At 49.4% G+C, this 15,214-nt stretch overlaps 1 protein-coding gene across 7 annotated transcripts in view; it reads right to left on the minus strand.

Annotated features, from left to right (window-relative positions):
* Positions 1-3,940: 3,940 nt before the first annotated feature.
* GNG7 (G protein subunit gamma 7) overlaps positions 3,941-15,214 on the minus strand; it is a 131,053-nt gene continuing 119,779 nt past the window's right edge. For all 7 annotated transcript variants that reach the window (XM_034755535.1, XM_034755531.1, XM_034755534.1 and 4 more), the window contains 2 exons: positions 14,037-14,155; positions 3,941-9,906 (listed from right to left, as the gene is read on the minus strand). In XM_034755535.1, the coding sequence (XP_034611426.1) occupies positions 9,781-9,906; positions 14,037-14,117 (207 nt within the window). In that variant the 5' untranslated portion in view covers positions 14,118-14,155 and the 3' untranslated portion in view covers positions 3,941-9,780. The remainder of the gene's footprint in view (positions 9,907-14,036; positions 14,156-15,214) is intronic.

Raw genomic sequence — 15,214 nt, forward strand, 5'->3', positions numbered from 1 at the left:
CGCCCCCATTGGCTCCAGGAGGCCTGATCCTGAGCGGAGCTGAGCGCACACAGTGAAGGCAAAGGGGGGGTCCGGCTGCCACTTAGGGTCCATCCCTGCTGCAAAGGCAAAACCAACCTCAGCAGCGAGTCCGGAGCCTGGTTCATTGGGCTGGGCTCACGCTATGGGACTGAAAACAGCCATGTAGGCGGCCTGGCTCTGAGACCCACCCCCCTCACCGGGTACCCCCGGGCAGGCAGGCAGGGCTGTAGCCCAGGCTCCGAGAACTGCTGCCCTGGGGTTGTTTGTGCAGCGTAGACCCAGCCTTGCAGAGCAGAGGGCAGCACCTGCTTGGGGGTGCAGACAAAGGTGGGGGTCACATTGCAGGGAACCTCAGTGCAGGGGAGGCTGTGCACTGGAGCTCCTCCACAGGGCTTGCCCCAGCAAGGGGGGCTGCGGCTGGAGGCTCTGCCAAGGGAGATGAGGCCTAGCAGCCCTCGGTGCCTGAGCGTGGCCCAGCCAGAGAGGCAGGCGAGCTCCCTGCAGCCTGTGCACCCCAAGCCTGGCTACGGCGGGTTTAAAGCAAACACGGCCTGCTGCTTTAGGAGCCAGGCATGGTCAGGCGGAGAGAGGAGCCTGCTGGTAAATGCAGCTGGTGCGAACGGGAAAGGGGAGCTCAGCCCGGAGTCTACTTCCCCTTTTGGAGAAGAGGAAAGGAACCGCGTCAGCCCTAGGAAGAAACGAGGCTCTCGTTTTCACTCCGGCTCACGCAGGGCTCTGCCTGCAGCCCCCTGGCCCCAGCTTCCAGGCTGCCCCGCCACCAAACCCCCCTCGACACTGCCTGTGGTGGCAAATGGAGCCAGAGAACGTGAGCCCTGTGCACCCATAGCCTAGCCACTCACCCCGGCGGTGTGTGTGTGTGGGGGGGCAGATGTCATCAGTGGTGGGTCTGGTCACTGCAGGACAGCTGCACACCAGAGCTGAACGCAGCCATCCCACCTCCATGGCAGGAGAAAGGGACCATCGCTGGTTACGCAGGTTGGGAGAACCAAATGGGGGCGGGGGGACTCACACAGGGAGACAGGCCTTGCTAAGCACGCCACGTCCTTTGCATGACAGCAGCACTAGAGCCATGCCCCTGAGATCGGGGGGCCCTGCCCTGAAGGGTGTGCAATGGAAAGAGACGAGCCCGGAAAGATCCTCATCCCCACGTGACTGCTGAGGTTTGCTGGGAGGCAGCAGCAAAGGCAGGTGCAGAACACAGGGCTCCCAAGGCCCAGCTCCTCGGCCACAGCCAGGCTGCCCGTCGCAGCCGAGCCCTTTCCGACCTTGGACGAACGGCACAAGGGGGAGTTTCCATGTCATGTGCTGGGAATCCTGGAGCCCGAGGAGCAAAACAAGACGGATTGAAGGGGGGATTTCCAGACCTGGAAAAGCTGCTTGGAGTTTGGCATGTGGCTATTCCTGGCCGCCAGGAAAGGTGCCAACACAGTGGATTCTAGGAAGCGCAGAGTGGCAGGAGTTTTGCCAAAGGGGCAGCGATAGAAGGGAGACGAGCAACGGGCAGGGTACCTTTCTGAGCCCGGACTCACCCCAGAGCGGGGTCACCAGAGACATCGGTGGGTGGGACCCTTCGTTTGCAGGAGCTTTCCCTACCTGCAGCTCGTCTTTAGCCTCCTGCTGGCCGGGTGCTCCGGCTCGGACACCCGCCGGGACCTTGGTGCAGCGAGTAGCCGGCGATGCAGATTCTAAGGGGGTACCTGTCAGGGACGAGGGGGACACAGAACTCCACTGCAGCAGCCGGTGATGTGCCAGCTGAGGAGACGGCAGGAAGAACCGTCCTTCGTTCATTGGTATCCCTGCTCCAGCTCTGATCCATCTTTACTGGGGGGAGGGAGAGATGGGACCTTTCAAAGCTTTATCCATCCCTCCCAGCTGAACAAATCACCCCCCTGCTCTATTGGAGTACAGAAGCTGGGACTCGCCCTGGTACTTGTCCCCCTGTGACACGGTTTCCGCTGTATTGCCTCCCTTTAGTGCTCTGTAACCTGCACACTAGAAATCTGCTCCATTTTTAATGGCCTCATAAGGGAAATTTCTCCCTCACAGGTGACAACATTGAGAGGTGCAACTGAATGCAGGAGATTTCCCAGAATTCTTGGCTCGGGTGCAGTATAATCTAGGGGGAGTCAGGACTCCTGGGTCCTATCCCCACTTCTGGGGAAACAGCTTTGCCTAGCAGTTAGACCAAGTAGGGGCTGGGAATCAGGACTCTTGGGGTTCTGGGAGGGGCCAGGTGTTAAGTTCAAGTAAGGGACCTACAGCCTGGGCTCTGGGCTCATCCCTGTTCCAGAGACGCGTTGCAGGGGCAAGGCACTTTGCTGTAACTCTCCATTTCCATGGGGGTAAGAAGTGTTTTAAACCCATCACTGCCTCCCAGGAACTGGGCAGTTTGAGGCTCCCTGGGTGAAAGGTGCTACCACAGGCACAAGTCAGGCATATTCTGCAAGGAAATCAATCAGGAACGTGACCCAGTTGCTTTGGACGGGAATGATTTTTGATGATTGAACATGCTTTCCAAATGCTCCAACTCTTCAATGATCCTGACTTCAGAACTGGGCACAAGCCAGAGGGGTTGGCTACCGTGCTCCAGCTGTTTCTTCCCCAGGGAAATAAACACTTGATGTGGATGACGACTTAGATGATAATCTGACTAGTGACTTTATAAAAGAAGGAAGCCCAAACCAATGAAAAGTAGGTTAAAACCTGCATTTAGCAGCATCCAAACATTTTGCCCTGGTGCAATTGACTGCAGAAGATGCAGATCTGGCCCAGTATCTCCCTGCAGGGGTCAGTCCCTTTCAGGAATGTCTCATCTCAGTGATGCCTGGTTATTGGAGAATCCCGGGTAAGTCTGATTAGCTGCAGTGGCTTTGAAACACCTACAAGTCAGGCCGTGCTGGGCCCCTCTGGACAATCCTGGGAGGTTTGCAGAGTAGGAACCAGCGGTGATAAGAGAAGGAAATGCCTGACCCAATTTGGTTTTTAAGCCATTTGCTATCGGGAAGGTGCTTAACCAGAAATAAAACCCGATTATTTTTCTTTAGAGAAACGGATTCAAATCCTGGTTTGCACCACAAACAAGCACTAGCCCAGTGGTCAAAGTCTCTCCTGGGGATACACCCACACCAGAGCATTCAGCACAACATAGCACTCCTGGAGAAGACTGGGGGCTGGAATAGCAAGGGATTGCGGTGCGGGGTCACCTGGGTTCTTGGCTCCCTAGACTAGGGCAGGAAGAGGTGTTGGAAATCAGGCAGGTGCGCCGTGATCCAAGCCTGCACTAGTTGCGGGGGAGCTGAACTAGATAATGGAGGTCAGTTCACCTTTGCTCTCACCAGTTTCAGTGATTCTAGGAATGGTGCAGCGCAGGGTTGCTGCAGGGAGCTCAGTGCTGGAGTGCAGTGACTGAGCAGGGGCTGAGGAACCTCACACTGCACTGTCTAGTCTACTGCCCTCCCACACGTCTCCTGCCATTTCAGCTAGAAGATGTGTTTTCACTTCTGCCCCGAACTGCTGTGGAGGATTGTTGCTGTCATATCCCACCCCAGAGCTGCTGCAATTCTACAACGGCGGAAGAGATTCCTGTAAAGCACTTCGGGAATTTGGGGCTAAAACCTCCACAATACAAATGCAAAGTGATGCTGGCTAGCCATAGCCAACAGTAACAGTCTCTTCAATTTGGTTCATACGGGGCCAGATCCTCAGGTAGTGAAAACGGGCACTTAAGTTAGGGCAGCTGCTCTCATTTTCACCAGTTGCAGATCGAGCCGGCTGTGTTTAGTCTCTGGTACCCTGGCATTCAAGATAATACTCTGCTCAGTCTTCAGGAACTGTGGCTGGCTAGCAGAAATGGGGTCTCAGTGCAGGTGGCTGTATGAAGGATAAACAGCAGACCAGGTAAAATGAAAAGTGAGCCTTTTTATTGTGTTATCAATTCACTTTTTAACAACAATTCCACAAAATATTAAACACTGTGCAAGAAATTGGTCTATGGCACACCAGAAATAAAAACCAGAGATCCAAAAATGCAGACATTCTGAAGAACCTACATTACATACACTGATTACTTCCTAAAATACAGTTTTTACAACCCTTGATTTGCATTTGGCAACAATATCAGAGTTTGGCAAAAAAAAATAATAATCAGAATAATAAACCAGAGAGAGAAATGAAGAGCGCGAAGTGTCAGACGCGTGGCTTCTCTGTTTGATGACGGAAAGGCGTTATTTTTACTCTAGTTAAATAAAGTTGACTTTTTAAGTTCTCGTAAAAGGAAGAGGGACTTTTGTTTCCCAGAACTGGGCACAGAGTGAGGAGTTCCCCATTAGCATTTCTGAAGGGCAATGAGCGGAACACTCCTCACACAGCTGGAACGTGACTTGAAGGAGATGGACACAGTGCTTGAGGCCCAGAGATCACTACAGTATCAAAGGGGTTGGCTTTTTCGAAGCACCTAGAGCTCAGTGCTCTTGTTTGTCACGGGGCTGCTGCGTGCCAGTGCACCAGAGTGCGAAGGGGGCACAGAAGCAAGCCCTGCTGCTCGGTCTTGTTGCCAAGTGCTCAGCGGGCCTGCTCTCCTAATGGATAAGCCTGGCTCAAACAGGTAAGGATGCTGGTCAGAGCTAGGTACGGAAAGCTGCCTTTATTCTAAGAGGAACAGGACCAAAGACGCATCCTGGAGAGGCAGAGCACTGGAGGGGGGGCTCCTATAACAAGGGAGCTGGATGGGAAATACTCCCAAATCCTAGGCAACCAAATGTCTGGTTTCAAGTACAGAGACCATCTATGGGGAAGGCCGTAAGGGACGTTCCAGGAGCGGGAGAACTGCCTGATCTTTCCAGCTAGAGGCATCATGCAGCCTTCGTTCTTGCGTCACTAGCCTGTTTGTTGGGGCCTAGATACTTGGCACACAGCAGGGTAGCCCCCTGGCTACTTGCTAGCCCAGTGGGAAGCCCTCCAAGAGCAGGGGGAATGGGCTGGCCTAGAGATTACATCCCTCACCTGTCTATTTTGGGCAATGGCTTCACCACATGCCAAAGAAACCTCAGACCAATTTGGGCATGTGTTCGCCACCCAAAAAGGCCTTTGTGGAGTAAGTGCTGAGCTGGCACCGGCTGGCTGGCCACAGATTCAGTTCACAACCTTCCTCCCCCCTTTACATTTCGGAGCACTTAAAAAGTCCTGAAAGTGTCTTTTTTTTGGCAAATGCACTAACAAAGTACAAGCAGCTACTGTAATTTGCACTTATATTTATGCTATACAAAAACATCTACAGTATGATCACCCATTTACTCAGACAAGGAAAAACTAAAACCGGTTGAGGATTTCTCCACCTAGAGGCAAGTCACCAGTTGCAGATACATCAGACACCAAGTGGCAAGGCTCCTTCCAACCCTCCCGCCCCACTCGGAAATAGCTGTTCAGACCCAGCTGCCGTTGCCCTACCCATTCCCCTTACATAGTGCCAAGGACTTCCATTCGCCGCCATCGGCATCGGTGGAGACCGAGGAGAGGCAGGGACTCCTGACAGCACAGGGCATGCACTTGTGAAGGGTTCATGAAAACGTGGTCTGGGTCAGTGGGGCCCGAGCTGCCAGCTGCCCCCAGCTTCCCTCCTCCCCATATTCTTTGCATAGCTCTTGTGGGGAAACCACAAAAACATCGACTGTATGAATCAAAGGAATTGGCTTTTGCTTGGCACATGTGTCCTGTCCCCTCTCCCCTTCCCATCTCCCCCCACCTTCTCAAATTGTGTCCTGCACCAGAAGACCATTCCCCCGCAGCCCCTCTCCACACGTGGGATAATATGGCACAGGCTAAACTCCACTACAGGTTCATAATGTAAAGGACCACCCTCTCCGGTTATCAAACCAGCTGGCACGTTAGAGGGATTCAGACAGAGGGAGGTTAGGTGAAGGTGTCGAACTGGATATGCCAGGCAGAGAGAAAGAAAAGGAAGATCGACACTAATTTGCTAAACTAGTAAATGACTGGCTGGCGGAATTCAACAGCAGAATGACCTGTGGGGGAACCAAGGGTCAGCAGTTTGTAGGATTTCTGAAGACGAACCCTGCAGAAATGGTACAGGGGGTGAGAGCTTGACTCAGGGACAATTTGAAAGAGCTTTGGGGAGGAGATGGCAGTGGTGTGGGACGCGAAAGGGCTGCTGGAAGTGGAGCGAGGGATGGCATCAACCTCAGAGGGGTAGGTTTTGGGAGACTCCTCAGGCTGTGCAAGCTAATGAGACTGGCCCATCCTTCGCTTGGGTCTGGAGTGGAGTAGAAGTGGATAGCTTCTGCAGTAACCTCTGCCACTAGCTCTCTCCGATGCACATGAAGAACCCAGGTCTTCTGGCTGACCCGGAAATGCATGCATCTGCCTAGATTGCCCAGGATAGCACCATACATGGTTCTCTAACGTAAAGGAAGAATCAGCAATCTGGAGTAGAAAAATAAGGCTGGACCCACACTAGGTTAAGAACAGAAGGAATCCTTAATCTACGGGAGAAAGCCCCAGTGGAGAGAAACCCAGACACCCCTTGGGACACTGCTAATTTCCCACGACAGGAGTAACCCTCGACAGAGTTTTAAACCGCATTGGATAAAGGAGAACAAAGGCATCGCTCAGCCTGCAGGAAGCCCCAAAGGCAGCTGGCTGCCCCGGGAGAGGCCCATTGGGTGTCTTGGCTAACAGATCAAGCTGAACACTGTGCACTGGACGGCCTACAGCAAGCCAGCAGGTCACAGTGCAAGGGAGAGGCGCGGGAATGCTGTGCCAGCCCAGAGGCGTTTAACGAACGTGCCCTGGGGAAGGCTCATTGCAGAGGGAAGCAATACCCTCCCCACTGCTGCCCACTTCCTGTGGCACACAAGTGAAGGCAGGGCAGGAAAGGGAGTCAGCAACTCGTTATGAGACTGCTGGCTGATTTCAGGACTGGAACCCAGGGCCCTTGCAAAGGCCAGTGGAAGGTCAAAGTTTGCTCAGCTCAGCATGAGGCCCCAGAAAGCTAGGTGAAAGCAGCAGCCCGACGTACGGTATGTGCGGCAGTTTGCAGTAGTGTTACAAATGTGATTGTTTTAAAAAATTGTTTAAAAAGGCAAACGATCATGTAATAAAAAGCTGCCGGCAAAATATCTGGAACCCACGAGATCAACAGAGCGCATCCCTCCTGCAATGACAGGCGCTCCCGTCCTGTCAAAAGCCGGCCCTGTCAATCAGCCGCATGAGCAGGTAGAGTGGAGTGGCATTTAGGAGAGGCAGACTCCGATTCTTAGGTCCCCCCTCCTCAGTAGTAAATCTCAAATTGAATGGATAGAGATTGAGAGTTACTCCCCAAGCAGCCAGGCACTGTGTGTGCACTGAGTGGTAAAGAATCTAAACGAGGTTTCTGCCAAAGGGCTGGTGTCAATGACTGCTATTATCCCTACAGATTTTAGCCTGTATTGTGGCACTAGCTCCCCCTTCCCCCACCTTTCGTTTCACTCCAAGTAACTGCTGTTGGATGGCATGCCAGGATCGCGAATCCAGAGCCCAGCCTGGGCTCCGGAACTGCCTTCAAGAGCGTCACATGCTGCAACGCTTTTCCCTTCCAGGAGCGCCAGGGACGTAACCAGGGTGCAGTGCCTGGCGAGGCTGGGCTCAAGGCAGATCCTCGGTTGCTCATTTTACTATTAAAAGGTGTGTGCAGTCTCCATTATTGATATGTAAATCTTCCCTCCCCCAGACTGCACCTCAGAAGAGCCAAAATCCTCAGCGTTCCCATGAAAGCTCAAACCCAGGTTCTCCTCTAGCTTTTCTTGTCTAGCGCACAGAGATCCACCTGGCGCCAGGAAGCATTCTCTGGCCTGCCATCATTTGAGGGTGCCAAAAATGCAAAACACTGGGCTATTGAAGGCCTGGACATTTCAAACAGACCCAAAACACTGGGGAAATGGCTCAGTGCGGCAGCCTTCCTGGGATTCCGTATCGGAGGGTTTTTTCCTTCTCATCCTGAACGCAATCTGGACCCAAACGTGGCAAGAATATGTATAAATGGACACCCTGTGAGTCAAGTGAAAACGATTAGTACTTGCACCTTGAATTTGCCGGTATTCAACTCCCATTTTAAATCAGAAATGAGAAATGAGTAACTGGTCTGCAGTCTCAGCAGCTTGTCCATCCCTCTGAAGCGGGCCACTCCCCTGCTTCTCCAGGTTCTCCGTGGAAAGCTGGGTATTCTCTTGTAGGAAGAGAGCTAGGCCTGACTGTTTAGGTAAAGCCGACAGGATTGGACAGGTTCTCTTATAAGCTGGTAAGCAAACCTGCTGCTGCCAGAGGACTGTGCAGAATTCTGCTGTGTCCTTATAAAACGGTCCCAGCATGCACCCCCGGTGACAGATCTAACTACACGGGAGAGGCAGCAGTACTTCCTTGAGCTCTGAGCTTTCTCCCAAGCACCATTTGGGTTGCACTGCAGGGGAGGGAGTGCTCAGAACCCGCACGCTGCAGCAAGGATCCACAAAGCAGATTAAAAGGCCCAGTTGTTACTACTATCGCTTATATCCTGCAGCAGGTGACACAGGCAAAGGAGAAGCGACTACCTCCCATGCCCCTGGCCTGCTCTGTGTCGAGTTTGTTCCCAAATTTGCAGTGCCTGTAGTTATGTTGGTAAATGAAAAATTAGTTACATTTCATAGTTCCAAGGGATGGGAACTGTTGGAGTTAATATTTTTTCCCGACAGCCTGAAACCGCCCCGCTCCTCCCCGAATAGGTTTGAATGCAACAGATTCATGTTAACGACTAATGAGAGGGAAAGAGAGCTGGGAGGTTAATAGTGGCCAGTTCTAGTGTTTTGGACCTAGAATCTCTGAATGGCTAGGATAGAAAAGTGGTAACAGGATACTGCAGAACAGAACGAATCCCTCAACATCGCAATTCTGCTAGGAAAATAGTGGCAACACCACACAGAACTAAAAATCCAAATTGCAACCAGAGGGTGTAAACACCCACATCTCCTTTGCCTTGGGCCAAGCCCGACTTAAGGAGAGTCATTTCATTTTTCATGGCTGATGGGTTATTCTACGAAGTATACTCCCCACAATGGGATTCGTTTGTAACAAATACCATAAGATCATATGATGCTTCAGAACCACATGCCACATTTCATGGAGAGAGAAAGTTTCATGGATTTCGTTACACATTACAATGCAGCTGCCAAACACTTTGCTCTCCCTCCCCCACCACTAATTCTGAATTGACTAATGTATAATATCCATTTTTAATGTTTTTTTTTTTTTTGTTTTTTTTAAAACAGCCACCACCACCCTCCCCAAGAAACAGAGCAAACAGACTGAAATTCTTTGAATACGTCAACTGGAATAATTGAATCAAAAGCACACCCAAAGCTTTGCCCAAATACTTTAAAAGGTCAAAACTCCATCTTTTTAAGAGGCCATGAATCCCACTGGCAAATGCAGTTCAATTCTTGTTTGCCCCACCACCCTTGAAACTAGAATTAGTATTAATAATGCGCCCGCCTGCCCGGACGGGTTTTTAAATTGGAACCCTTCTAAGTATGGAAACTGCCCAGGAGCAGCCGAGCCCCTTTCTGAACACTTCCAATTTGAGATTTTAAGTTCTATTTGAATCCAACATTTAGTGTTTATCCCTCTGCGCAGTTTTAAGTTTGGGACTTGGTTTAAATCGATACAGAACGGTGCCCTGCCTGAGAGTGTGTGTGCACGCGAGAGTGAAGAAAGCTATAGGATGATACAAGGCTTTTTGTCCTTAAAAGGATTCTCCGAGGCGGGTACTCCAACCAGCAGTGGGTCATTCCTGGCATTTTGCTCACAGTAATTCATTAGTTCAGAAGATGCTTTGGAGACCTAAATGTTCAGAGAGAAAGAACAGGTTTAGTGAGAGTGCCTTGGATATCCCCACAAACTCCCCTCATGGGCAGCACTCAACCCACGCGGCCTGCACCAGACCAGCTGCTCTTAAACATTGAGTTATACAGATGTCCAGCAAGTATTCTAAGGAGGCGACAGAGACTGGAATTTTAGGGGTGGTGAAGTTACAAGTCCAACGTTTCACTATGGGAACTCTACAAAACTGATCACCAGAAATAAAAAGGGGAAATGAGCGTGGAAAGAAATGCTTAAGACTCAAGTATAAAAATAAACTGAAGCATAAGGGAAAACTCTCTCTCTCTTTTTACTAGAACGAGAGAGAGATTGATTTTTTAAATTATTACTTATGGGATGGGGGAATATTTCTGTCATCTTTCAGGACGTTAGGAGAGAATACATGCCTGGAAGTGGTCATCCTCTGCTGCTAAAAATGAAAACCACAGCACTGAAAGCATTAGAAGCTGTTACTTAAGATTCTGCTTATTTTAGTTCAGAGATTTATTCTGAGAACTTGGAACCCAGAGTAACAACCCAACCAAGACACTAGATGGAAGGGCGGCTAACTTGGATGCACCTTTTAGTAATTAGAAGACTGGGATACGTGGTTAGGTTTAAGTCAGGGAGGTTTCGTCAGCTTTGGAGACCGTACTTAACACTGTATCCCTTGCTATTGACTTAATAGCTGGTTGTACATAAGGCTAACACAAAACATATAGATTCATCACATCACACGGAGGTCTCTTCTGGTCCCAGATGTGAATTATTCATATTCAATAGCTTTATTCTAGGTTTCTATTTCAGCATCAGATCGTGCCATTGCAAACCCTACCCACAATCACAGACTTAAGAATGAAAAGACCTATCAAATTTAATTCCATCCCACATCCTTGGGTAGCACAATGGTCCTTTAATTTGCTTTTTAGTACTTTGTCCACACCATGTACAATTGACCCAAGCAAAGAGACTTCCACTATTGCCCTTGGGAGAGGATTTTAGTCCAACAGATCTCACTGGTAGGAGTAATTAAGTAAATAATTATGAGGAGGAAGACAGCCTATACGATACCCTCACCCCAGGATGCAGTCAGGATACATCCTAGTACAGCCTGCAGAAGAGGAGCTCACATTGGAAGATTCAGCAATTTGGAGCATTTCAGTTTCTAAACTTTCTAGCAACAACTCAGTGTACAAAGAGCCAGAGGAAGGCTGGCCTTGTGCTGGAGGCACTGGGCTGGGACTCAGGAGATCTGGGTTCAGCTCCGGCCTCTGCCACAGACTGTGACTTTGGGCAACTCACTTAATCTGTGCCTCACTTCTCCAGCTATAACTTTCTCCTACCCTCTGTCTTCTTATAAGCTCTTGAGGGAAGGGACCATCACTATTTATTTGCACTGCACCTAGTACACAACCGTGGTTGGAGTCTCAGAGACTAGTGCAAGAATACAAAAAGTCCTGAAAGCCTAGGAGTCATGTCAGGTTTTGAACATCAACTGTCACTAGCCATCCTGACCGAATATGTGGAGGGGACAGTAACTCTCTCTTCTGCAATCAGTGACAAGGTCAAACCTCCAGCTGAAATCAACTACTCAGACATGAGGCTCTAAGGAACAGTAATGACTCCTAATTCCAGAGCAAAGGGAGAGGAGAGAGATTATCTTGACAGGAATCTGACAGTAGGTGGCTTGAAAGCCCTGGAAGTGATCCTAAATCTTTAACTGATCTATAAACAGTTGAAATGAACTGAATAAGGGAGTAGGAAGAGAGACAACGGGGATAATACTTAGTCCTGTCACGAGTGCAGGGGACTGGACTAGATGACCTCTCGAGGTCCCTTCCAGTTCTATGATGCTAGGTGATATTCTGTACTAGAGGTGTGAAAACTAGAGAGGCTGGATGGCACAGTGAGTTATTCATGAACAGGAGAGAAGTGTGCAATCGATCAGCATTGTGATGCGCTGGTGAAGCATAAAACCTGCACAGTGTCAGGTCCAGCTGAAGTCATTCATTGCCCTATTCTCAGAGTATCTAATCCTGGAGCTGGGGGTGAACATACTGCCATTCTCCTCTCCCAACTCATGCAACAAAATGTTGGCAGTGGAGCGTCAGAGGACTGGCATAGTATTTGCATTTATCTTCATAGCTGACGTTTCAGTAATCACTCCTCGCGGAAGCCCACCTTTTCTCCCATAATAGAAACAGGAGTTCACCCACATTTATTTGCAATGCAGATAGACATTTCACTCATTTTAGTTGTGAAACATCCAGAGAAAAAAACGGAGGATATAGAAGGGAAAAAAAAGATGTGGGGGAGGCAAGAATCGTGCATCTGACCCACTCTCTCACAGGACCAGCAGATCGATTGCTTGGACAGGGCTTGGTTTGTGGCTTTAAAAAACACAACAACAAAAAACCAAAGTTGGCCTAGACAGCACATCTTCTCCATACGTGCTACATAGTGGTATGTTGCAGTCCCGCTGCTGCTGCTCTTTCCCCCAGCAAAGGCTCTACAATAAGCACAAAGGCAGGTAACTATACCCACACCTTTCTTGCTCTTCACCACACATGGTTTTGGATCTGAAAGTCAGAGACGCTTAGTAATACTTGGAGACTCAGCAATGTCTGTGCCAGAGAGACCTGTAATTTGTTGCGTCTTCCCCAAAGTGGCCTCTCAGATCAGTGCATCACTGGAGTCTGGAAAGTGGTGCCCCTAAAAACAGCTACAAAACCTCAGGCTGGATTTAAAAGAGGAATTCCAAAGCAGAAGCAGTTTCCCCTGCCCATCAAAAGCTCCAGATGATGAATCTATCCCTGCAAGAGTTGCAGGAACTGACAGTCAAAGAAAACATTCTTCAACCAGGAAGTGTTTAAATCTTAAAACCAGGAGGAATTAATGTATATTTAACCATTATTTTAGTTTTTACTGTGTCTTTCATTGCCATCCAAAGGCTTTTTTTGCTCTGCTTGCTGACAGGAAGTGATTTTTCATGAACACTTCTCTGCAGTTCCCCAGCCACCCACCTTCCCTCCGCTCCCTGGGAGCTTCACTTCAAGCCACTGACAGCAGAAATATTACAACCTTTCTGCCCCTAAAAACCAGTGCATACAAAGCAAGTCGTTTTCCAGATTAGCGTGACAGTGCTGGCCATCTGGACAACAAGTGCAGTTCTTCCAGGGCACTAAGAATGACCTTGTGTGTCTTGTTCATTGGGGTGGGGAGGTCAGGAGAGTCACAGGAGATGACGGAGGTTGTAGGCAAGGATAAGGAATGACTGCGGCCAGTTATTACAAGGTGCTAATGCACGAACTAGCAGCTGTATCCTTCAGCAGAAGCTGCCCACTGGGAATCACATGCTCAATGGAGACACTGCAGCCTCCCAGAGGGCTGAGAGGAGCATGGAGCCCAGAACAGAGTAAAATCCTTAAGGATCCACTCTCACACCCACCATGCCTCCTGGGAATTGGAAAGAGGGCGCAGAGGGCATATTCCCTGTGCCCAAAACAAACTCTTCAAGAATGCTGTGATAAAATGCCTCACATCAGAGTTTAACACGTGTGTGTGTGTGTGTGTGTGTGTGTGTACGTACAGAGATGTTACATTTGTTTTGTATTCTAAGACACAGCAATGACAGAGAAACAGCAGTGCAGCCAGAGACCCTTTGGCTGAGGTTGTGAACGGCGCTCAGGCAGGGTAGATGGTTTGTGCAGTACTCATTTAGGAAGGAGAATTCACTAACAGGTGCTGCAAAACCCAAGTCCACTGAAGAGGTTACAGCAGCATGTGCGTCTGCTACAGGGTGCTTGCAGCGCAGAGCTGAGAGAATTGGTTCTGCCCATAGCATGACTGTAATGGTGACTGAATGTTTTTCCAAACAAGCGTTAACAGAGCAATATGCAGCCGTTAACAGAGGGGCAACACGCAGCCATTCCCGAATGGTGTTTGTGCACAGGAGTTAGAGGAAACTTGCTAGCAACAGGCATTGATTCAATAGCAACATGAAGAGGACCTCATTGATTTTTTCATAGCCCATGCTGGCACAGGCTCTTCCCCTCCTCCTAGCCACGGAGAGAAAGGTTACTCGTGCACGATACTCCCAATCCCCTTCTCACCTTAATCCTCTCAATTCCAGCCTCGATACGGAGCTGCTCCACCAGCTTCCGGGCCTGGGCTATGTTGTTAGTTGTTGACATTGTCTGCCATCAGTTCTAGCCCCCAGCACTTGAGAACGCTACAACAAAGCAAAATGAGAGCGTGAAAGGTTGGATTTAAGAAGCAAAAGGTTCACTCTGTGCAACATCCTCTCAGAAAGCTGGACAGGGAGAGTCTTAAAACAGCAGGATTTCACCTTCTCGTCCACTTCTTTTCTTCACACTGAACCTGATGCAACATATAAGATGTCATTGTTCAGAACTGCAACAAGACACCCATGTAACCATTCTGGAAGAGATCCCAGGTACAATGTTGTGATTTTTCCCCAAGTTCCCTTTAGTAGATACATTTTGAAGAAAAGGTAATTCCTGTGCTCCTGTTTATATATTATAAGGGTCTTTTCAGCAAGGGAGACACTTACTAACTAGAGAGGAAAGTGAAAAGACACTGCAGAAAGTGCTACCAAATGCACAAATTAAACAGACTGAAAAATTAACAGGAACATTTTTTCAGTTATCGTAGGTGAAACATTTTTACTTAAATGAGTCTCATGGTTTCCTGAGGTTCCCACTCTCCTGGTCTCTTAGTTGTGTTTCCCTGTTGTCTCATCTCATACTTAGACTGGACGCTCTGAGGCAGTAACTGTTTCTCTGCTCTGTGTGTATGGGGCCTCACACGGTGGGGCCCTGATCCATGATTAGAGCCCTTTGGCACTAGCACAATATAAAACAACATACATTACCACCCCCCTCCCCGCGATTTTTAAATGGGGGCCTTTGAAAAGCAGAGTAAGAAGCTCAAACGTCTTGATAAGGGGGAAGTCTCCACTGGGATCTGAATTTAGATGGATAGTCAAGGAGCAGAGGAGACCCAAGGAGGTTCTTCCAGACTGCAGGAACAACAAGGGAAAAAGCTCTCACACCAGAAAGGAGCCCAGTGCTAGACAAGAAGCAGAGAAGCAAGTCAGATGAGCTGATGCAAGGCCATTACATGGATATTTAGAGCATGTGTCTTAGATGAGGTCTTGCAAAAGAAGGACATGAGTGCACATGAAAGCCAAGTACACAATCGCAGCGCCAGTGGAGGCGACATGTTTCAGAAAAGGTGGCAGCATGGTCCAGAGTCACAGAAAGCAACA

The sequence above is a fragment of the Trachemys scripta genome, chromosome 22, assembly GCF_013100865.1.
Source record: "Trachemys scripta elegans isolate TJP31775 chromosome 22, CAS_Tse_1.0, whole genome shotgun sequence".
NCBI classification, from domain to species: Eukaryota; Metazoa; Chordata; order Testudines; family Emydidae; genus Trachemys; species Trachemys scripta.